The 25447-nt window shown below is 31.2% G+C and overlaps 2 protein-coding genes across 3 annotated transcripts in view; one reads left to right on the top strand and one right to left on the bottom strand.

The window, feature by feature from the left end:
* Positions 1–18420, bottom strand: part of LOC106118213 (uncharacterized) — a 37423-nt gene extending 19003 nt beyond the window's left edge. The window contains exons 1-2 of one of the 2 annotated variants that reach the window (XM_013312791.1): positions 18365–18420; positions 14224–14254 (exon numbers count right to left, since the gene is read on the bottom strand). The gene's annotated coding sequence lies outside the window, so the exon portion shown is untranslated. Of the gene's footprint in view, positions 1–14223; positions 14255–18012; positions 18046–18364 lie in introns of those variants that run through there. The other variant, XM_013312792.1, reaches the window with a different exon arrangement.
* Positions 14219–23501, top strand: Schip1 (Schwannomin interacting protein 1). Its single transcript, XM_013312648.1, has 11 exons — positions 14219–14297; positions 15737–15876; positions 16228–17261; positions 17493–17608; positions 17977–18074; positions 19223–19349; positions 19713–19910; positions 20290–20465; positions 21190–21330; positions 22167–22300; positions 22388–23501. The coding sequence occupies exons 2-11, from the start codon at positions 15790–15792 to the stop codon at positions 22467–22469; spliced, it is 2193 nt and encodes a 730-aa protein (XP_013168102.1). The 5' UTR covers positions 14219–14297; positions 15737–15789; the 3' UTR covers positions 22470–23501.
* The last annotated feature ends 1946 nt before the right edge of the window (positions 23502–25447 follow it).

Below are 25447 nucleotides of genomic sequence, written 5' to 3'. Positions count from 1 at the left end.
TTCAAAAACAATTTTAAACGTTTGCACAAAGCTTCAAGAGTAACGAATCTATCTATTTATATAAAAGAAAGTCGTGTCAGTTACACTATTTATAATTCAAGAACGGCTTTACTGATATAGTTAAAAATTGGTGAGGAGGTAGCTTAGAGCCAGGCGAGGGACATAGGCTACTATTTATTCATATTTTTATCGAATTTATGCCCTGAATAGTCGCTTTTATTTAACTTACTAATATATTAATGCGAATGTTTAGATGGATGTGATGTGGATAGATGGATGGGTGTTTGAAGATATCTCTAGAACGGCTGAACGGATCTCGATTATATTTGGCAGACGTATAGAATATAGTATGAAAGAACGCATAGGCTATACTAATTAAGTTTTTTTTATATATCCACGCGGACGGAGTCGTGGGCGACAGCTAGTTGATAATATATATATTACAGACACGATATTAAGCAGTAACCATTTTCCATATCAGGCATGTCCCGAACCCTTTATAATGACTTTGTTACTTCAGACCCTAAGCAAACAATTTCGAAACTTATGTAAAGCCTAACATTTTCCAGATGAATATCATGTTATTTGTGACTTAATTAAATTTTAATTTAACATTTTAATCAATTATATAAACTATGATTTCGTATGATATTTTATATCAAAAAGCATAAATCATTATTCATACTTTTTCTACTCATCTCTATTTTCAAATGTATTAAGAAGTGTAATAACATGTTTTTGTACTCTTGTTCCGGTAGTGAAAACGCTACAGTGTGTTCAAACTAAAAATAAAAATTATTTTAAGTAAGTTTTAGGGGTAATTGGCAATCAACGGCATTGTTCATAAAGACTTAGAAGACACTAAATGAATCTATTATTACATACAGATGTATTTGAGAGATAAATATATTTTAAAATATATAATATATGGTTTAACTGTTTTACACAAATCATGTGGGAACGGTAAGAGCTCAAATAACGCGAATTCCTTGTACTGTCAGGACTGCAATATTGCAGTGAGTTTGTACGACCATGATAGGCGTCTCATTCATGAGTAGTCTAGTCTTAACATAGTCTATTGATTTTCTGACTTACAATAGAAAAATGCCAATTGATAAAAACCTTGAGCTTTTGTTTCGAGCAAATAAAAGCGACGCAAATCGTCCTAGCAAATGTTTTATATTTATTGATGGCCACATTATATTAGACATGTGTATTATTTTTGGATTTTATTATTGCTTTACTCGTATATTTTAGATTAAAACTTATGTAATTATTGGAGCTTCATGATAGATTACTCAGTGAAATGAATTATCCTTTTTCATGTTACATTTATGATAAGCCGTATAATGTATATGATAGCAAATATACTTGCTTTCGGCGTCTCATTCATCTGAACAAATTTAATCAACAGAGGGTGGTACGGAGGAGTTTTGTACATTGGTATTGTCCATTCCGAAATAAGTTTATCCATTATCTGACACGCATTCAATAGTCCCCTAACTTTGTATCGATCGACGTTCGTTTGGCTTAACAGACTTAACTTAGAAACGTTTTCACTGTGACCTCAAAAATAAACCATTTATTTCTCGCTCTAAGTTTACCTTGGCCTTGGTTTAACCCGATAAAATGGGTCAAAGTTTAAAATATTTTTAATAATCAACACGTACTTTTATTCTAACTAACATTTTTGACTAAGAGTTTTGTGACAGTGTAATACAAATATGTATGTAAATGTGTAGATGTATTGTGTGAAATAGGATATGCGTAAGAATGTTGTAAATTCAGATATGACGGTTGATATAGATGTATGGAAGTGTAGTACTTCTTTATTGTGCCGACCCGTCCTAGGGAAAAGGGCAGGCATGGTGTAATAAAAATATACGAGTATGTTCGTCAAATAAAAACAACAAGCTTCATAACTAATTCTATTCTTTATACTTATAATTGAATTGGCTCAAAAAAGAAGTCATATAACGATTGCATGTATGATTCTTTTGATAAAAATAAAAAATAATTTTTATATGAAAGTAAGCAACTTGTAAAAATCGTCTTTTTCCAAAGCCTTTTACAATGACGATGGTTTCTTTATCTTTTTTTTTAATCCTCCGTCTCGTCACAAAAGACGGTGTTGGAGAAGTGCTCTCTGTGAACGCGTACTCGACTTGCTTACTGTAAACAACAAAACAATGGTGCTCCACACAGTACATCATTAAGTCCGCTTTTGACTGGGTGTCTTGTGAATTATATACTTTGTTACGACGTTCTTATGTTTTTGATCGTATAAATCAAAATATAATAATCGTACTATACGCTTGTGATTTCCGAATGTTGTAAAAACATTTCAGACAAAATTAAACACGTTTTAAACTTTGTAGTTTTTTTTAAAAGTACGTTACATGAGAAAAAATTCACGTATAAATATAATTTAAGGGACTGGTTTCTACTTGTAAAAAAATACGGGTGCTTTTATATTTTAACACGTAGAAACGTAGACACAGTATCTCATTAAGTGTCTGAGAGTGCCGCGTTGCATTGCTACGGACACTTAGTTAAATATGAGGAAATAATTATTCCGCGAATACATAACATTATAAAATGTATATTTTTTTTACGATTTTAAGATTTTATGTCTAACTTCAATAGAATGCATATTTGTTATATTCTATTCCGTTTTCTATTAGAACTATTTAAACCAAATGTAGATTCTTATTTGTTCTGCGATCTTATCTTACTAATATTATAAATGCGAAAGTTTAGATGGACGGATGGATGGATGTTCGTTTGAAGGTGTCTTCGGAACGGCTCAACGGATTTTGATGAAATATGGCACAGAACATAGGCTATTGATTAAGTTTTTTTTTAATTCCGCGTGGGCAGAGTCGCCGGCGACAGCTAGTTGAAAAATATATTCGTATTATATAATTGATAACAAGGTTAGAATTAAAAATGTCTATATTTAAACTTTATACATAAAAACTTTTTCTTGGTACAAAAGATCTTTACGTTCGGGAAGTGGGAATAGGAACGTGACCCGAATACTGGCTCGTTATCATAAGAATTGATCCTAACGGCAAACTGTCTTCTACTATTTACACTCATTTTTCATGTACTTACAGTATTTTATTGTAAATTGTTTAATTTAAATAGTTTTCATTTGTTTAAGTAGAATGTTAGTAACATATGCTTAGTAATGTTAACTATCTGTTTGTCTTTGTCAGTGTTTTGATTGAATTCGATTAAAGTTAATTTTATATATATATACTACTATTTATATTACTAATATTATAAATGCGAATGTTTAGATGAATGAATGTTTGTTTGAAAGTATCTCCAGAACGGCTGAAAGTATCTCGATAAAATTTGGCATACATATAGTACATAGTGGGGAAGAACATATAGGCAACTACATATGCTTTTTTAATAACGAGCAGACGGAATCGCAGACGACTGCTATGTATAGTACAATATTGATTACTGATTTTATGAGTATGGTTAAACAAGGACTATAAGGAAAACCATGTACTGAAATTCAGCGCCATCTAGCGAAGGGTGGCGAAAGAAGTTTGAATACGGGAAACTCCTTAAAGCGACATCTTTTCACGTTCAGCAAAGTCTAGAGGGCGGTAGTGAGCATTGAATGGTAGCTTCGACATAATGTACTACAAATAGGCATATTCAATGTACAACTTACTACTGAGTTGCAGCGTATTTACGACGATAAAGTATTGATGTCTAATTCTTAAACATGAATGAAATTTAGTTAACGTAGATTATACAACTTGAAGATGAAAATCACAAGACTTACATTGAACATAGAAATGTACCTTTAAAGGTAAGAACGTAGATCACTAAGCAGGGGAAATTAAAATGATTCATATTTAAAGAAAACAACATTACGAACTATATTGTGTGATGTCATGAGCAAGTGATACTGAAGGGAGTTAAAATATCGTCGATAAAAAGGCAAGTATTAGTTATACGAGGTTATTTACCATGGAAAACCGCCCAAGCCCGCAGGCGGCGGTGGCGGGTGGCATCGGGCCGGGCGGGCGCCGGCGTTACGTAGACGCTCGCCACGCGATCATTTTGCAGCGAACTCGGCTCGGGTTGCACGCTCGCCTCGCGCCTTACACCCACCTTATTCGTTGCAATAACCTCGTTTAGTGACGTAAATCTTTGTTATATATAACACATAGTGCCCGTTATCGAGGACGTGCCGACGCAGCGTTAAATTCCAACTATTCAGCATAACCTTGCCCGTTGCATTTATTATTCAGTAACTGCGCTAAGCAATTGTCAGGATGGCGCTCTTTACAGGTATGATTCCGAGAATAGATTGTTTTCAATTCGCTTTTCATGTCTATGATTTTTGGTTTGTTTAAACAATACACGTTTTGTTTTGTTTTACCGTTAATATTGTATTTATTCCAAGAAAAATCATGTTATCATAAATAAAACGTTCATTTAATGTATAACGTAGTAGTTATAATAATAAATAGAGCTTTAGAAAGTGAAAGCATAACAAAAGCATGTTATATTTATATTTTAAAAACCGTATTAAAAATTGCTCGCTCATAATATGCCAGTGCTATTTCTAGATGCATTTTAACGTCTGTTTTTGCAGACACGTGACAGTAATCTCTATAATCTCTGCTTAAGCGATGTAAATGCGCCACATTTTTTCTTTTAAATTACAGCTTACAACCGAACTCTATTTAGTTTGTAGAGTCTATTTTAATAATGAAACCGTTGTTTAATTACGACTGTAACTTCGATGTAAAATTTTGCGATAAAAATGCTCCATTTAACAGTGGTAGAGCCCTCAACCCACATTCCTATGAGAAACGGATGGGAAGGGGAGATGAATTTGGCAGAAGAGGACGTATAGAAAGAAGAAATAATCTCTTTCTGTGCATCTTTTGTTGACGTCTAAGGGCAAAGGTCTCTTCGCTATTTATCGAATTAATATGGCTAGTTATGTGTGGTAGTGGAATCTTGCCAATTTGCCTCATTACACATATTGACTATAAAACGGACCTCTACATTGAAGTGTGTAGTGTATTGATAAAAAATAAAATATAATTAAATTTAAAGAAAGAAAGAATAGTAGTAAGTGTTAAATCCATAGTGACGAAGGATTAAAATAACATCGACTGAGAATCCCACGTCAACGTGGTAGCGCCACGCTACCAATGAGCAGTTGTAAGTGCTTTTTACGAGCGAATGGTTGACTCGCTGCGGGTCACTCGTTGTTAACATAAAGGGTACTTAAGTAAACCGTAATCGTCGATAAATCTAGACTATATACAGTTCCAAAAGGTTTCTAAGAGTGTACAACAAGAGTGCTAGTTCTAACGTAGTGTACGGTAAGTGGTTTTATTGTATTTTTATTTATTGTCAAGAAATTACGACTACCGTCTTTGAATGCTTTTTGTTCAAACGAAGAGCTCATACCTACCAAATAATGTAAACAACTTTGGCTTAGTAACTTAGTAGCTTACAAATCGCGGAACATATTTTTACGTTAACTTTTTTTAAGGTTATTTTTTACAGACAAAATGATTCATAATAATAATACTTCTAAATTGAAATAAACATCATTTAAATGTAAACAATTAAGAATATAACAGTAAAGTTAAATCAGAACAACCATAGAATCGTCTATTTTAACTGCAAATATAACTTTTCTTCTGTAATAAATGACAAAAAATAAATCGGTTTACAAAATAAAATAACTATCAATGGTATTTGTTCAAGTTACCGCCGCTTAAGAACAAAAATACCTTTTTATATTCTGAATATTAGGAACAAAATCGTAAGTATTTATTAGCCAAACACGGACAATTACCCTGGTTATTAGGATCTATATATTTGCAATGACAATTTAAGTAAACACAATTTCTTAGTACCGCCATAAAGGAAATTGCCTTCGAAGCAAACGAGGAAAGCTTTTTATTAAACTATAAATTGATTAGTTCTATTTCGCTACGTTTATTTTTCTATTAAATACTAAAATAATAAATTTAAATAGTTCTTTACGTTGACCTATTTAAGATTAATAGGTGCTCCTATTTAAAAATAACTTTATCCCTGACCACTAGTTGCTCGAGAGATATCCCGTAGACGGTGGTTCAGTATTTCTGTGTATTAATTATGTGTATTAACTTGATTATTTTTATAAAATGTGTTAAATAAAGGATAAAGTCAATATATAAATGTACTTTGACAATCTTACTAATATTTTAAATGCGAATGTTTATATGGATGGATGTTTGTTTGAAGTTGTTTGATCCATAACTTCTCAACGGATCCTGATACAATTTGGCATAGGGATAGGGCATAGCCTGGAAGAACACATAGGCTATTATTAAGTTTTTTTTTTAAATTCCGCGCGGATGGAGTTGCGGGCGACAGCCAGTAAGAACATATGTGTGCTGGTTATCTAAGTGGGATCTGGGATTATTCCATTATTTCTAGACAATTTGTTCATCCTTTTAACAGCGAACTAGTTCGGAATAATTAAGTAAAATTTATGATATGCGATACTTGAAAATAAAATATACAGACCTGTGCCAAGACTTATTTAGCTTGCTAATTAAATTTACATTACTCGTAAAACAATTAACTTTGAAGAAAATGGAAATGAAAGCTTTCACGAACGACTTATAAAATAATATTGAAATGAAATTATAAGAAATTAAAGATCAAAAATTATACGTAACTATATATAGGTTATATATTTTTATAGTTAAGTTTAGGAGTATTTGATTGGCAGAATGTCGTCTAGGAAATACTTAACGCAGTTATCCATCATTTTGGGGGCCATTATCGCAAAGGGCGGGCTAGAGGGCGCGCCGGTCACGCCATCCTCATTCAACGACGACGATGTTTTTGTTTTATTATTCCGCTGTCGTAGCCGACTGACGAAATGTTTATAAGAAGCATAACAAAAAATATTAAAAGAAAAAGATACATTTTTCTTTTCTAAAATAATATTAACTTTTTACATAAGCGACATGCACCACCTTCGCTTATTAATAGAAAAATAATTTCTAAGCCAAGGTTTTATAACAACGTTAATAATAAAAAGATTAAATATTTGAATTCCGATTCGTCTAAATATATGTCTATTTGTAAAGAATATAGGATTGAAGATATGAGTTTCCCTATCGTATGGCGGATTCTAATAACATGAGTCTGCACGGTTCAGTGTATACTTGTATAAAAATATAATACACATATAAAGAAAGTTATCTGTATTTCGCCAAATACCGTTCCGATCACGGTACTCCAAATGCAATTAAATTTTCGCTTTGATTTTTTACGATAGAGATACGATCAATAGATACAATGACTAGCGGTATCCCGCGACTCCGTCTTCGCAGAATTAAAAAAATATAATTAGTAGCCTATGTGTTCTTCCAGAATATGTTCTATATATGTCAAATTTCATCGAGATCCGTTGAGCCGTTCTGGAGATACCTTCATACAAAAATCCATCCATTCATTTAAACATTCGCATTTATATTAGTAAGAGTATATTTACTTTAATGCAGAATTTATGCGGTTTTATGTACACGTGTTGTTTAACCGCAGGCGACAATAATTACTGGTCTCCTGTATTCGATCTATTTTTGTATAAAATAAACAGCACGTAAATATAATCATTGTGGTTTTGGTTTTATATACGTGATGTAAAATATTTTTGTTTAATAACTAGATAATTTGCATTATCCTTGTATCTATCTTTTCCATATTAACTGTTAAAAAATAGCAAAGTTAAAAAAAAATCTTTTAAAAATACATCAGAATTTTAAAAATAAAACAGGAAAAGGTTTCCTGTACATTTCAAACTGTACTTTAGAGAGACAAAGTAAAAAGGGAGCGAACTAAGGCTTTGGTGTTAGCACAGTGAAAGCCTTCTGGTTTCATGTGATGAACATTAAAGCTCAAAAGAAAAACTCAATCCTCCTACGCTACTACAAAAGTAGTGGGTTTAAAGGGTAAAAATGTGGCAAAAACTTTATTACATTATGTATTAAACTGACTTAATGAGAAATGCGTCATTTCATGAGGATTTTATGACATTGTGTCGGTAAGATTAATAAATTTTTTATTAATTTCTAACTATCAATCTCTACGACTTTTGTCGTGATGCTATGTTCATAGCATCTAGTACAAATAGTGCCATTATTTATTTACTTGTATATAAATAAATGATTATAGATTCCTTTTGTATTATTCGAAATGATAAAACCAGTAGCATGGGTTCTACGAGTTTAAATATGCGTATGGTATATACGCCTAACCTTAGCCTGGTAAAGTTATTAAATTATCTTCTGAAGTAGACAACATCTTACGTTCACTTTGTAAGTTTATGCTTACTTTTAATAATAGGTACATTGTATGTTTTACCCCCGTTATTTTGTAGGATAATTCTACGTCTTAATATTGTAGCACGTCTTTATTCTGTAAATCTCTTCTCAGCGTTAGGTAACTCTAGGTTTATGTTAAATATATCTTAAAGTTTTTAGTGGTATATTTATTATACTTTTTAATTTATTTTATAGATATTTTTTTTTGTAATCAATACATTGATTAAATTATCTTGCTCAACAAATTTGTAATATTGTAGGTAGTTTAAATAGATAAAACTACAATTTGAATTTACCAGTATTGCAATTAAGTGTCAGAAACACTTTTTAAACAAAAATGAGGACACACGTGTTGACACAAAATGCATCAAAGTCCTTTGTAACACTTTTAATTACAGTGTTGTGGTTAAATGTAAACAAAAAGTATTATATGAGGATGAAAATAGCATTTATATTCACGTTATTAAAATAATTCACATTATATACATACAATACGTGTTTATTTACATAGGTTTATTACGATAGGTCATATTTAATTAATTAATTTAATTAACAATTATTGCACATAACAAATATGTTCGACTGATATATAAACACGGCTAAACACTCACGTATAGCCGTGTTTATATATCAGTTTAATATAATGTCTCACGAAAGTTTGAATAATTTAAATATGTTCGAGTGCACACTTATATAACGTTGTGCTCGTTAAACTTTTATTGCGATTCAATTTTAATTATTGAGTTGTTTGAAATCGAATGATTGTACTACGTTTGTAGGTCAACGTGATATTTGTTTTAATAATCAATCAGTAAATTGTTAAATGATATTTAAATAATATCCTTTTGTAATTTCAATTTGTTTTGGGGAGAAAACATTTAAAACATGTCCGGGTATATAACAGCATAATATGTGACATTGGAGTCAATAATAAACTTAATCTGTGGTGGAATTATGGCTAAAATTTCGGGATTACCAACTGAAATGGTATTATTTATCTAGAATGATATTCATCACAACCTATTATACTTTCTACACTTATTATAATGCTATAGTCGTTTAAAACCAAGTTATGTTGATGTTCTTTCAGTACTTTACAAGTCGATCAATGCTGCCAGTATAAGTGTCTAATAAACTAAAATATAGGTCTTATTTCATGACAATAACTAAGATGACGTAATAGCTTTAGTCGAGGCTTTGTTGAAAATGCTTTGAATGGTCACATTCATGATTCATTCATTCATGATCCTATTTCAACAGGGTGTTCTAATTAGTAACGTGGAAGTAGAGACTTCAGCTTGTTTACTGTGGTTATATTTTCATTTAGATGTATAAATACGGACTTATTTTATTCAGGTTTCGTGCTCATTATTAATTTAATTAACATTTTAAGTATGAAGGAAACAAGTTTTTGTTATTGAATAGAGAAGGAAAATGACATAGCACAAAGTGTTTTAATATTAATTAATCTATTATTTTGTGTCAAGTTTAAAATTATATATCTCGAGAACTGTTCACTACAGTCAAATCGATAGTACTTTCTAATCCAATTACCCTATCGTAATTGGTATTATCGATTTTATTAATCCCTTTCTGAAATCGAGCTCAAGTTACGTGCATTATATTAAGGGCAAAGCTTGGACATTGACCTCCCTTGCTTAAATTCCTATACTTTCCATCTATCCAATGAAAATTAGGAACAAAAGTCTAGAAAACACTTAAAATCTTTAGTTATGAAGTTTACTGTTTAAAATTGCACAACCTCCACCGAGAAGATGGAAAGATTTTGAAATTGTTTTTTTTAAGTTTTTTTCTGTTATTCCTTGACTACATATTTTCTGTTAGAAATCGGAAAATAAATTTGTTGGCAGGATGCCGAGCGCAGCGCAAAGGCTAGCTCGTTAAAATTATAATCCAATGTTGTACTTTTATTGAAGAAATGAAGATTTACTTTTACAAGAGATACGGCCGGGCAGGAGCAATAAAATTAAATCTTATATTACCACCTAAATAACTTATTTTACGATTTCGTTCCCTAAGAAAATTTAAAAACAAAACACTGTCTACTCTATTATTATTACTATTTTGCAACCAAATAAAATCACTTAATAAAGATAGGGCAAATAAGCAATAATAAATGAGCAACAGTAAATATCGTAACTATTATCTTTTTCTGCCTACCTTAATTACATTCAAAGTCGTGAGGGCCGTTTGTTTTTCCATAACATCCATTAGGAAGTTGTGTTCGTACTTAATGTTACAATTAAATTTAATTAAATCTCACACTTCTGTAAATAGTTCGCTCGGCAAAACTCTTGAGAGTTTCCAATTTTAAGAGCTACTTAACGTAGTTGGTGATAATTAAAAACGAGTCTGCGAAAATAATTATTGAATTCGCCCTTTCTTATTTAAATCATTTAACGATTCTTTTTGTCTCGCGAAATTACTATACTTCTTGAGAGTCATGGTAGAGTTAATAAAAATGATAAAATACCATACAGTTTTAATTAGAGATATTGAGGCACGGTTTATGTTTGCTACGCATCGGGTCAATATAAGCAGAGATCCTGACATCGGCGCCCATAGACCAGTCAACCCGCTGGCAACGAGCCAACTGAAAGTCACAAGTATTTGGTATTTTCTTTCCTCTTATTTACGTTCAATACAGTCGCGACATGATGATTATAAAATGAGCAAAGTAAAACGAATATCCGCAGATTAATGTCATACGTCATATTAATTAACTAAGGAGTTAAATAGGGGTACAATCTTCTATGCTGAATAATTTTGTCTTCCTGTATATAATAAGAAAAGTACATATATTTTATTGATTAAGAATTGAAAAATTATTAAGATAAGAAACGGGGTTGTTAATTTTATAGTCTATCAAAACCCCCGAAAAGTAGGACTCTATAAAAGTGACCTATTTTTCGGCACACAATAGTAAATAATAATAATGCAAAATGCATAAAGATTTGTAAAGTAAATTTAAAATACCATAAAATAGTTATCTTCTCTAGCCATAGAAAAAGAACAACGTATTATATATTTAATGGCGTAATTCTCCAAAGGCGCGACCCCTCCCTGATCGAGTTGACCTATTCTTGCTGCAACAAGCTTTCACCCACCGTTTATTCCTATAAATACTCTGTTAAATTGCGTTAAATGGTGCTATTCTTTTTTACAAATATGCACTTTTATAGCAAACTTTACTTATGACATGGAATTGACCTTTAAAGTCTATTCTCTCATACCGTACGATATATTGATTATTTTTTTATATAATATCGTAAGGTGGCAAACAAGTGAGCGGCCACCTGAAATCGCTGAAATAGCGAAGTGACCGTTGCCCATAGACATACGCAACTGCATATGCGTTGCCTACCTTTAATCGACGGAGGAGAGGATGCACAGAAAGAAAATATTTTCCCTTCCCATGCATGCATGATTAAATGTTTTCTTACAAATAAGTATTCATATGTTTGGAATAAACGAAACCGTTTTTGAGTAGAAACCTTAACATAGCGTCTAGACTAGATTATTTAAATGGTAGTTACAAAACTCTATGAATTCTGAGACAAACCATAAATTTCGTTGTCATCTAAGTTTATACATCCCTATCAAAAGTTAGACCGTACCTTAACTGTGTCACGTGTCACTTGAGAACTTGGTCTAATACGCGGCAGCGACACCTACACAAGCCCGACCTGAACTATCGTGTTACCTATATTAAAGTTGCTCAAATTTTTACACCTTATGTAACAACTTTTATGTCTCACTCGGTCTCACTTCAACCTTTTTATAAATTTAAATTTATGCATTGTTTTAAAACTTGATACATAAAATGAGGACTTACCTTTTGAACTTTTATTTTAAAATATTAAACTTTTTATTTTATGATTTTTTTTAAGTAGCATCTGAAATATTCTTTTTTTAAAGAAGCTCCTGTTGCAAAATCGTTTGTTTAGAAATTAAGAAAGCAAATGCATGAATTTGGAAATACGTTTAACTTAGTAGTTGACGGCGTGAAAATCTAATTTATTTTTTGTTTACGTCATTATAAACACGATATTTGAGGGGTTATTTTCCACCTGAAAGGTTTATAAAGGGGCTATATGGATTATCGGATTAAGGCCGACGGGTGCAGCTTCCTCTGTTCAACGAATGTTGAATGCTTCCTATCTATTGCGTATTATTCCAATTATGAAATAGCAGAGTATTTGAAATATACTATTTCTAGAATTTACTTATAGACTTATACCACTTTGATCATTTAGAGTATTATCCAGATGACCACAGTGGAATAAACCACATTTAATATACGTTTATTCCACTTTGACCACCAAGATGATCTAAGTGGAATAAATCAACTTATACGCTTTTAGTTCCAAGAATAGAGTCTGAATTTATTACAATGTTGCGTGATCGCAATACTGTAGTGCTATTGTACAGCTGATTCTTTTACTTTTGATTAATATGAAATTATTAAAAAAAATTGTTTGTAACTATTATTTAATAAAGAATTATCTATATAATGTTTTCCGTCCCTTCTTCTTTATAAATTTATTCCTTTTTTAAACCTATACAAACAGTTTCCTTCAAAATTGTATATATATAAATACAGCGGTTTTGTTTTGTTTACGTAAAAGCGTCTGTTCGTATTTTGTATTATGTAACATAAAATTTACCTACCGTGTAGTTCTGGTGTAATAGAACGTAGCTATAATATAAAAAAAAGCTGCCTTTCATAAAACTGCCGACGGTATCGAATAGTCTATAGAATGTTTCGTTTCATGGTATTGAAAAGTGGAATAGTACGGTTACGCTTTAATAGCTAATTTCTTTTACATTTCATTTATTATAATTGTTAACCCCTTGAGTAAATTTGACATCTGGGACACGTCATTCACTTTTTTGCCCTAAGACGTGGCTAAGACGTCAAACCAAAAATTAAACTTGTAATATTTTTGAAATAAATACATTTTTACATAAAATAATTCTCCAATACACCTTTACACAATTCTCCAAGCAACCAAAAATTACTTTTGTTCCACATGCAAATATAATATTTTCTCAAATAAAGCCGTACCCAAGAGTTTAAGATAAAATTGATAAATTATATTGAAATCAGTGTTTTTCATATTGTTTGTTTTTGTAACACTGAACTCGATATAATCCGGTGTTATTCGTCACGCGTCTAGATCAATAAACACGAAACGAAACCTGTTTATGACTTTTTAAAATTTATACGCTTCGTAGTACGTATGTTTCACTTTATATTTTTATTACATTAAGTTTACTACGTTTAAAAAGTATTTTAATTTTCGTTAATATGAGCAGATACTTAATATGGTGGTTAATGATAAGAAATGAGATTATGTTGCTTGTATTCTATGACCATCAACCTCGGTGAACCTCTCACTGCCAGCGCCCATTTGAATGCAATATATTTAACGCATCTCAGAGAGCGACAGTAATCAATCTCCATCCTTACAAAAATTATTAGCTATGACAACATTTAATGAGAAAAACATTTTTTACAGATAATCATGAGGATTGTTCAGAGCCCTGACAATGGCAACGTAACCGCTGCAAACAGAAACGGGGTCGCATCGCATAGGAACGCGGACAATAGGAGCTGGCTCCTATCGAACAATACCCGCCTCCAAAATACAACCCGTACTACTCACGACGATCATAATAAAAATTGCAACAACGTTTTCAAACTAGACAGCACAGAGATCAAAGATACAAATCTACAAAGCGAAGATCTTACGTGTGACGTCATCATCGAAACCGGAGTATGTAATAGACAGTACAGAATCAATAAACAAAATATACTCACCAACTCATGTCAGAAAAAAGTCACGGAAAACCTGGAACAAGATAATAATGTGATTTACAACGATAGCTCTCTAGGTAAGTACTGCGGTGGTTATTAATTAAAATTGAATCCACTTAAGTTAATATTTCTTCGCTTTATATGGACCCTATATAATTTCTATGGCGTATATTATATTTAGACATAATTATTAATACTCATAAAAGTTATGATGTTTCTTACTTATTTAAATTAATTAATGGAAGATTTTCATCTTTTTATTTAATGCGTTACAAGAAAAGAAAATTAGAAGCTTTTTGTACTGGATAAGAGCCTATTAAGATATTGCGCAATACATTTTTTTCACCGTTTTAATTCTTATATTTAAAGACGGAAACATTTTTAGAAGAATTATATCAAAAATTATATTACTGAACTTTAAGTTCAAAACAAAATGTCGTTTGTATTTAAAATACTGATATTAGGTAAGTCCATCCGCCTTTTTGGGGTCTTTAACCTAAGTATAAAAGTATATAAATATATGCAAGTAAAAGTTTTTCGATTAAAAATGTTAAGATTTAACTTCACTCAGCAATACTTTCGCGTTGAAGTAATTCAACGCAAATTTATGTAACAATTTCAACTAAGAGTATAAGCAGGCTTGTATTCAAATGAGGTCATTGACACCAACGTTGCAGAGTCGAAAATAAAATTGCTTGTATTTTGCAAATTATTTATTTCTAGCGGTTGCCCGCGACTCCGTCCGCACGGAATTAAAAAAAAAATAGTAGCCTATGTGTTCTTCCAGACTATGTTCTATATGAATGCCAAATTCATCGAGATCCATTCAGCCGCTTTAGAGATACCTTCACACAAACAGCCGTCCATTTATCCTTAGAAAAATTCGCATTGATAATATTAGTACGATTCGATAGTAGCATTTAAAACGGTAGCTTAGGTCATCAAATATTTGTGAGTTAAGGATTTAACTTCAGTTGTGACTTGACTATATTATTTTTAGATCAAAACTTACATCATTCTTCGTAGGTATTTACAAAAGTAAAAACATCTTTTTTACTTTTAACGTAGCCTTTTTACAGTTGCGATTAAATTTTTAAACAAATGTAAGGTATTAATAAGAAAAGAAAGTTGCTTATCTGAAATTAAAAGCATTGACTGGCATTTAGATATTTAATTTTCGAATGCCCATGTGAAGTGCTTTTAAAAAAAATATCTGCATGGAAATTATAGGCGCAGCGCTTGAAGCGGAATTTAAAGTACTTGTTAATCAAATACGTACCAATATAGGACAACTTGAATCGTAAAACGAATACCTGCACTAAAGCGGACACGAATTACAATATTCGTTACTAATTACTATTAATTAGAATGTTAGGATTGGCTTCATGTTAAGTGGATAAAATTAGATCTTTTGGTATGTCTAGTCTAGTCAGATTTGTTTATATGTTGTTAAATTTTAAGAACTAAGTAAGTCTAGACAAAGTTATAAAGCGCATAATCATTCTATATTACACAGATTCAACACCAATCGACGAAGAAAAAACATTTGAAAATTCCGATACAGATGAAATGTCTGAAAACGTTGCACATCCAGTACCGAGGGGCATCGTGAATCCGAACTATCCCGGCTTCCAGCACTTAGCGCATACTTTGCAGGTAATATATCACTTCCTCTAAGAAACCCTTCAGTTAACGTGTAATCATGTAAGAGAAACCTTACAAGTCTTACGGAATACGTGAGACGAACGATTACTGCTTCGACTATATCATAAACAAATCAAGTATATTTATTTAGAAGGTAGAATAAAATATTTTAAAATAAGGCAATTCTGCTAAATCGGTTTCCAAAAACTTTAATTTAATCTACCTCTATAGCTCAATCTCCGTTTACAATTTAAGTCATTTATAGATCTTTAAACGCAGTTATGGGAAATTAGGCTAGATAAATTATTGATCGCCAAGTCTAAAACATACGCGTTAATAAAAAAAAATCTTACATCTTTTCAGGATTATTCAACAAACATTGAAAACTTTTATCAATCGGAAAATGAAATGACAGATGACGATCTGGACACGGAAAATATAGACGCAACTGGTCAGTTAAAAACAAGTGAAAGCGAAATCAACTTAAATAATAACAATTTGACTAATTATAAATCAAAGGAAATTAATCAATTGAGTGATTTGCAATACAAAACTAGAAATTCAGATGATACACAAAATGATATACCAGATTTATTGAAAACTGTATCTAACAATAACACATGTGAATCTATTAACTTTGATTGCTCAGATACAGACATTGAAAATAATTTTCATACTAAAGATATCATTGGGGATTTTAACAAGGAAATAGAGGATGAAATAAAGCAACTTTTGAATTATAATATTAATATACAGGACGATCTTGAAGAGTTAAGAAAAGACATAAAAGATACCTTTGCGAAACCTATAGAAAATACAATAAATAATATTAGTGATGTTATGAATCATGTCATAAAGAAATTGGTCGAAACACATGACGGTGGGGAGAATACTGAAACTGATCCACCACCTACGTCCTATAACAAGGAAGATGCAGAGGAATTAAACAATGTTAATAAAGATAACGAAAAAAACACAAGAACCGAAATGAATTTAAGCAGGCCTACATTTTTGTTAATAGAAAATGATTCAAATAACAAAATACAAGATGCCATACTATCAGACGGTAAAGACGAAATTAATATTTATGAACATGAATACGATACAGAAGCGTTAAGTCACAATGTAGAGAATACAATAAAACAATTAAGTACGGAATTGAGAAAAATTATACCGAAACTAAACGAAATGCGGGAGCGTGACCGACTGTGGTCTGAGAACATAAAAGAAACTGCTTCTGTTATGATGGATAAAAATTCTAATGAAATTACCAATTCATCTTGTTCGAGTTTGACTGTAAAGTCCAAAAGTGAAAATTATACAGAGAAAGTAAAAGAGAAGAAATGTGAATATAGCACTTCAAGTAAATTTAGGAAAAACTCAACTATATTGCCAAAGTAAGTATACTTCAAATTGTCTAATTTTCCAAGCAATTGTTTACCACGTAATGTAAGCACATCAAACTTTTAAATCTGTGTATCGAACACACAGTTTTAAATAGATTGTGACGAAGCGTAAGTCCATGACTTCAGTTCAAATTTAAACGCATGCCCTAATACACGGCGTTCAATTTAAAATTGTGTTTTTAAGTATTGATTAATAAAGTAGATTTTAATAATGCTTTACAGTGCGAAAAAGGCATGTAGCGACCGATATTCATCTCAGACCAGTGCAATAAAGTCACCTAATACTAAAAGTACTGCATCCGTCCGTACACTCGACAAGGCAAAGGAATATGATTTAGGTAAGTTAAATCCAAATCAATATGGTTTTTGATACCCAAAGTTTTATGCCAAGAAACGCAAGAAATCATTTCAGAAACGTGATAAACAACATTTTTAAACAGGTCTCTTTGTCGGTTATATTAAGTTCTGATTTAGAAAATAAATTAAAATTAGAAAGTAATATTTCAAAGTTTTTTAAAAGGTTTCCAGTTTAATTTAATTGTACAAAACAGTTAAAAATTTCCTTATTTCCTGCGTAAATACGGTGAAAATACGAAGGATTTACTTAAGTTAAACTTATTTATAGAAAACAAATCGCAATAAGTAAATACTTAATGTTAAAATTAATTTGTAAATATTAAACAATGATTATTCTGTTTAATTATAGATAGTTTTGATGTTTACAACATTGAAACTGCCTTACCAAAAATAGACTTGGATGCCATCGAAAGTCATTTAAAAGCCGCAAAAGAAGCAGAAAGGCGGGTAAGTGTCTTTCAAAAAGTAATAAACTTGAATCACGTGCAGTATTTTTAATTTAATTGAGCTTATACGAATAAACAGTAAACCTCAAGATCAGATATATTTTGTACTTTAAATTTCGGCGCCCGTAAAGGTAACAGTAACTGCACACATTCACACTCGCGATTTGTTGTGCCGCGCGTAACAGTTAATTGCTATTAAGTAGCAAGTCCAGCTTTCTAGTGATTCAACGTCGGCGTAGGCAGTGCGGTTGCATTTATGCTGTATCTCATTTCTTGTGGCAGTGTACTCACCGGTGTGACGTATATTTATCGTGCTCTTGACGAACATTTGTGTTTTGTAATTATTTTCTGAAGTGATGGCGTCAATGCCTTATTTTAATTCCGAACAAAGACATTACAAAAAAGATACTCGATTTCTATTGGATTTGTACACTATTACTTATGATAATCATGAGTCCGTCGATAATATTTGTTGCCTCGTAAGTTTCTTTATAATGTTAAATATCATAGCTGAACATACCTACACTTTCAACTTTTATGTAGTTAAACCATAATGCATAAAGTGAAATAGAACAAAATCATTGTCACGATTTGTCCTTGCCCTAAATGTCAAATAATGACAGGAACAGGATTGTGGCATTTTCTTTATTTTTCTTTCTAATGTTTTACCAAATATACTTCGAAATCAAAAACAAATACAATTAGTGCCATAATTAATTGCTCAATTTTGCCAAAAATACAAGACTGACTAATATTAAGATGTTTGAAGAGTTTATATCTAATATAAAAAGAAGATTTAGTAAGCCGTCTGATAATATTCACGCAAACGTGGACAATGAAAAAACAGGATATAAACACCGTATTTATTTATTTAAAAAGAAATTAAATAAATCTGAAAAACTTAATGTACCTGCAAATACTTACTACGATGATCCAATGCTAAGTCCTAGAGCCTTAGGATCAGCTGAATATGCAAGAACTGAAATTGCTTGGCCAATTATAACAGATAGTAATCCTAATATTTTGGATAAATTTACAAAAATAATCAACATAACAGACGAACATTCCCTTCATATTAAAGTAAGGAATATACCACAGAAGAATTTAGTCTATACTATAAGATAAATAAACAAATGTTAAAATTTTCAGAAACGCAATGACAGGGAAGAGATTAGAAAACGACTGGCAATGGATGCTGACAGTGAAGAATATTATAGTTTAGGACACACAGACAGACCTGGCAAGAAACCCAGTTTACATTCACGTCTCCAGAATGGTATTAATTTTTGTATTTTTTTTTGTGTTTTGTTAACATTGACCGTAAAGTTAGATGTGTGTTACAGCTTGTTATAGTAGCAACATAGTTGTTTGTTTACTTTTTAAATACAGAAAAAACTTACATTTTCATAAAAATGAAACTTATTTTTTTCTAAAGTATGCTTTCAGTCACAGAGGTCTAATCTTAACTGTTATAAATTATGCTCAAAATTTAGAAAGTTTAAATTCAATGATGCTTATAAAGTCTTGTAATATCAATTATATTAAACAAACAATTATGAGATGAAACAAACATGGTGCTAATTTACATTTTCATCTCATTGGGTTCATTTCATGTAACTCTGTGTTGTGGTGTCATCAGGAAAGAATCTACAAATATGTTTTATGAATGAAACTGCATCAGATAATGAATCCCAAGCATCTGATATAGAGAAAAATATAAAAAGTGCTAGTAAAACTTTACCCCCTACAAGTATTTTTGGGATCACTCAAAACCATCCATATCAAACAAGACCACTTTCAGTTAATATTACCAAAAATGACAGCGCCCCGCTATTTGGTAAGTGGATATCCCTAATTATTCATAACATTTAAATGTACCATATTAAAAAAGGAAGACAGAAAGATTGTAGTTCATGCACACTAGGTATTGCTAATATGGATATGAAAATATGTTTATTGATTTTGGCCAGTCTTTTACTTAAAAAAAAATCAGAATGGATTAAAATGTACATCTCTAACTGCTATAAAGATATTGCGTATTCACTTTACAATTATAGGAATAAATGGTGGAGTGTATTAAAACATTTTCATATTATGCCTTACTCGTGTTTATGTCAAACATTTTATGTTATTTACATGAAGCTTTATTTTGTGTTTGGGTGAAGGATCTTATTTTTTATGTATTTAACTTAAAACAGTTGTATTAATGATTTCAGGACCTAAACTGCGTCAATCGCCATTTACGTTAAAGACGTCAAAATCTCGTTCAACACAGTCATTAAATCACATTGACATCAAGGAGACTGATTTCTATGCTCTGCAAGCGAGGCTACAGACCGAGGCCAGGATTGCATTGGCCCAAGCTAAAGAAATGGCTCATATACAAATGGAGGTATACATATTTAGACATCTGTAAATTATTTTTTTTTATGTTATTATACTTTTTGTAATTACATACAAAATGTCAAACCTATGTATTCAATCAGATTGATGATAGCTTGATATTACATAAGAACTTGATCTTGGTATAACTCATGCTGCAAGATCAGATAATCTAAACTGTACAGTCAGCTGCATAAATATAAATACATTTACAAAGCTTCGGAAACTTGTATACACTTATAGTTTCAAAATATGTATGCATGTATCCATCCTTATACTTCCATCTATGAATGTTTTCTATTGGTGAAGACTTTTGAAGATTAAAACCATAGGCATATTCAAGTTTCTGAAGTTTTATAAATGCTTACATATGCAGCTGATTGTACAAAAATTGCAACTATTTGTGTTCCCCAAAAATTTGTACAAAAACAAATAGTTATCTTTATATATATAATTGTTCTGTGAGTGTGTATGTCACTGAACTTCTCTCAAACAACTGGACCGATTTTGATGAAATTTTTTGTGTGTGTTCAAGGGGATCTGGGAATGGTTTAGATTCACAATTTTCATGAAATATTAACTTCATATTAATTTATTCAACTTAAAGATGTGTAGACAGGACAATGTCTGTCGGGTCCGCTAGTATATTTATAAAGACAATGAGTGGTTGACCATGTCTTTGTAAATTTGTTTTCACAGTGGAAACCTACTGCAATAACTTTTTCTTGTTTCAGAGAGAGCGTCACAGCCGCGCGGTATCACCGGTGACAGAGATGCTGCGCCGTAGTATGGAGAAGGCGAATGCACCTCTCGCACCAGACCGCCGCCGTGTCTCTCGCCAACTCCTCACCGATATGAACATTGCTCAGTTACAGGTCATTTGATATTTTGATTGAATATTTCTATATTTTGACTATATGTAAACCTACCACTGTGGATCTTTCCCTATCTTCTACACATGGGCATTGCCAGGGTAAAGGGACATATATACTATTTTGAAATACTAAGATTTTTTACATTTCCTATAGATCTACACAGATGACTCAAAAACTACTTGTCAGATTGTTCCATTCATTAACTAATAAGGAATATAGGAATAAAAAAACTACCTCCTAACTCCCCCCTCATTTTTTATAAAGCAATATTTAAATTAAAAATTTTGAATAAAGTAGTTGCTTGGCCTCGTTATTTAGCACGTGATTTGATGAGTCACGTTTGAGTGGCTCGCTCACAATGCCCATTGTTGTTTATGTTGCAACTTATAAATGTACTTTATTTATTGGACTTCAATAATATTTACGACATAATATTGTACTTACAATATTGTTTTTATACATTTAATTGTGTAAAAAATTCACAAAATTATTAATAATATATACAGATTTGGAATAGTAATTGTGTAGAATTCAGTTCTTTCATATAAGTGAAACTGTTTTTGTACGTTAAGAAACTAGCTGTCGCCCGCGACTCTGTCTCGGCGGAAAAAAAACAATCAGTAGCCTAGCCTACGTGTTCTTCCAGGCTATGTTCTACATCTATGTCAAATTTTAGAGAGATCCGTTCTGCTGCTCTAGAGATACCTTCTAACAAATATCCAACCGTCTAAACATTCGCATTTATAATATTAGTAAGATATTAAAGCACAAACAAACATTAAAGTTCCTTTAAATCTACTTTAGTTTTTTTTCAATTGTTAATAATTGTATTCCAGGTGATAGTAAACGAGTTGCACTCTCAGATTGAATCTCTGAACGACTCCTTAGTGAAATTGTTGATGGCACGAGACGAGCTGCACATGGGACAAGACTCCATGCTCGTTGATATTGAAGATCTCACCAGATATCTGTAAGTATTACTCTTCACAAGTATTAAATTGTCACAAATCTTCTTATAATTTGTACAAAAAATTATAATTTTGGTAATATTTTACAGGGGTGTCAAAGAGCAGACGAAAAAGACAAAGGGCACCGCTAAATCAGGCGTGAGACGACTTACATCGCTCGTTAACAAATAAGGTCTTACCAAACTCAACACCCACACAATATTTTACAATCGAGCCTTATACGTCCAGTCGGACCAATGGTTAACATACCTGCTCACGACAAAAACAAACATTTTAATACATAAACAACATAACTATTTAACATCTAAAATATATATCTTTAAAATACTATTTCTATGTATCCACAATATAGTATATAAATATTTGGATGTTGTTAAAGTGGGTACACATTATTGTGTTGTGCAGTTGAATCTAACTTATAATCAAGGAAGGTCTAGATTTTTGCCTGTTAATTTATTTCTTTATGCCTCTTGCTGCGTCTAAATCAAACTTTCTTTAACTCCAATTTTTTGGAGTTAAGATTTTTGAAGAAGCATCTTTAAAATATTCTAGGGTTGGTTCTAGTGTTAGCAGGCAATTTTGAACATAATGTATACGTACTTTTACAACATCTGTTAAAAACAAAATATTTCTATTATTCATTGATAACACTAAAAATCATTTTATTGTTGTCTCAATTTCTTCAAACAGTACGACAAGGAAGGAGATATGTTTTTTTTAATTCTCTCTGAAATGTATGTATTAAAATGTTTGTCAAAACCCAATGTAGTGAGATAATTATGTGTTGACGTTAGTACAATCCTACGTATACATACACACAAACCTTTTGTAAGGTTTTATATGATGTGTATTTGTACACATTTTGTCCATAATGTTAGTAAAGTTAACACAATTTCAGTTTTAACTGAACAGTCCGATTGTTCAGCAAAAACTGAACATGTGCAGCTTAATGTTAAAACATAGCTTAATCGATAACTATAACTCGATATTAACCAATTACGTGTATAAACAGTTGTATGTCTATTGTATATCGGATACGCTCCTTGTTATTGTCATTATTTACTTCGACTTTATATATTTACTTTGTATTTGTATATAGAGGTTTTTAATATCTCCGTCGCATTTCTCCTTCTATATACATGTATTAGCGATGTATCATATCCGCTTCAATATGAATATTTAGCTCATCTAGTTGTAGGTATTTTATTCACGAATTAGGATGATTTTTATTATATTTTAATTGCAATGCTATTTTTTTGGTATCCAACGATTCTCATAATACATCAATAAATCCGACCTGACTGGAGTGGATAAGTTAGCGCCATCTATTGTCTGATCTTTAAAACAAAGTTTTTTTTTAATTTGAACCAGATAACTGTGTCTTTGTATTTAAAACTTTCTTATATTAAAATATACTCGTTAAAAAATTTGATTTAGTGACGTTAAAACATGTTATGAAGAGTGAGATTCGAACTCGTTTTCCCCAATTTTTTTTTCCCACGTCCACTATATGTGTTTTGTGCTGACGTGATACCCTATGATACTCCGAGGAATAAGACGAATTGAATAGCACCTTACTTGTCCAAATCGGTTGAGTCGTTTAGGCTGTAGACCGTTACAATGGAATTTACTTACAAATCCACTTACATAAAAACATACGTACGCACGAAAAACCCTCCTGTCAGTCGGGTTAAACAGGTCCGCCATATACAAGAATCAATATGTAAAGATTTGGTTGCGAATCATAGAATTTTATTTTGACTACCATGTACTTAATTAGTTTTGGACAGTATAGGATTTCACTGCAATTATAGATGTATTATTTTCCAAAGAGAATGAAAGATATGAGAGTAACTGCAGTGAAAATCAACGGTAAAACATTAGATGCATATTTAACATTTGCAATATTGAAATTACTAATAAAGTTTTCACACAGTTTACTAAGAAAGTCGGAGCTTCGTTATTTGCACCACACACCACACATCTTTGGATATACATTTCATAGATAACAACTATCCATGACTTAATTTGTTTTTCTTGCCAGGATTAATTTAATTAAAAATTCATATTGTATTGTCATATTTTTGTGTTCAAAATTCGTTATTGAAGATTATCTTTATTTTTTTTAAAGTAATTTACAAATTTAAATAACGTTAATTTTACTTATTGACATTCGAATAGCTAATAATTATAATCGATAAAAAAAATCGATTTACATCTGACAGCTTGACAAGATTCTTAGTGATATTTATCGATATTATGACATTTTATTATTTTAACCGTGGGTTTACATGGCGTAAAAAATAGTTTTTGTACAGGTATTCCGGCGATGGAAACTCATATTAATATCATCACTCACCGATATATTGCCATTTTTTTTTCGTTCTAGCAATCACACATTCCATTTAGAACCTCCAAGTACAATATTTGTTATATTTCATCTTTATTTTCTATTACATTTACGTGTTTTTCTATATAAACCTGTCTCGATGGTTACTAGAAATTAAATACAATAATTAAGTATTTAGTTGTGAAATATGCAAAATCAACTATTTATTTTTGAAGGTTATATAAAACAGGGTGTTGTAATTTTTGTTTGTTTTTGCGGAATTAGTATATTTAGTTTATATTGTTTACTTCTATTGTGTTATGCAAACGGGATCTTTCTTGGTTACCAGTTGTTTTAGTATTAAACGAGCAATGGGCGAAATAGCACTAAAGAATACCATAAAATGAATTGTCTGCTTCATTTAGAAACAACTCAAGTATACATAATTTTGGTCGACAACTAATTTGTTTAATTAACGGATTTTCAAATATTAAAATGTTTTAAAATTTATTCTGAAATTTTATCAGTCGTTTTTTTTTTGTATTACATTTTCGCCTATGTTCATTTTAGTATAATTAATTTTACCTCTATTCTTTAGTCTTTATAAAGTTTTTCATTATTTCCATTTTTTTGTTAAGTTTAGGTCGAACTGGTGTTTACTTTTAAAATTGCTCACTAAGGTATAAAGATTAATTGAACATTTTCATCCTATCAAAAATAACACTTTCTATTTTTATAAAAACCGAAAGTATTAAGAAATGTTTTAAGATTTTTTTTAATACCAATAATTTTAGTACTTTATTATTGGGACCATCAATTA

Source organism: Papilio xuthus, unplaced genomic scaffold (genome assembly GCF_000836235.2).
Source record: "Papilio xuthus unplaced genomic scaffold, Pxut_1.1 DF827597.1, whole genome shotgun sequence".
Taxonomy (NCBI): domain Eukaryota; kingdom Metazoa; phylum Arthropoda; class Insecta; order Lepidoptera; family Papilionidae; genus Papilio; species Papilio xuthus.
Note: the sequence above shows the minus strand (reverse complement) of the source record. Positions and strands in the feature narration are given on the sequence as shown.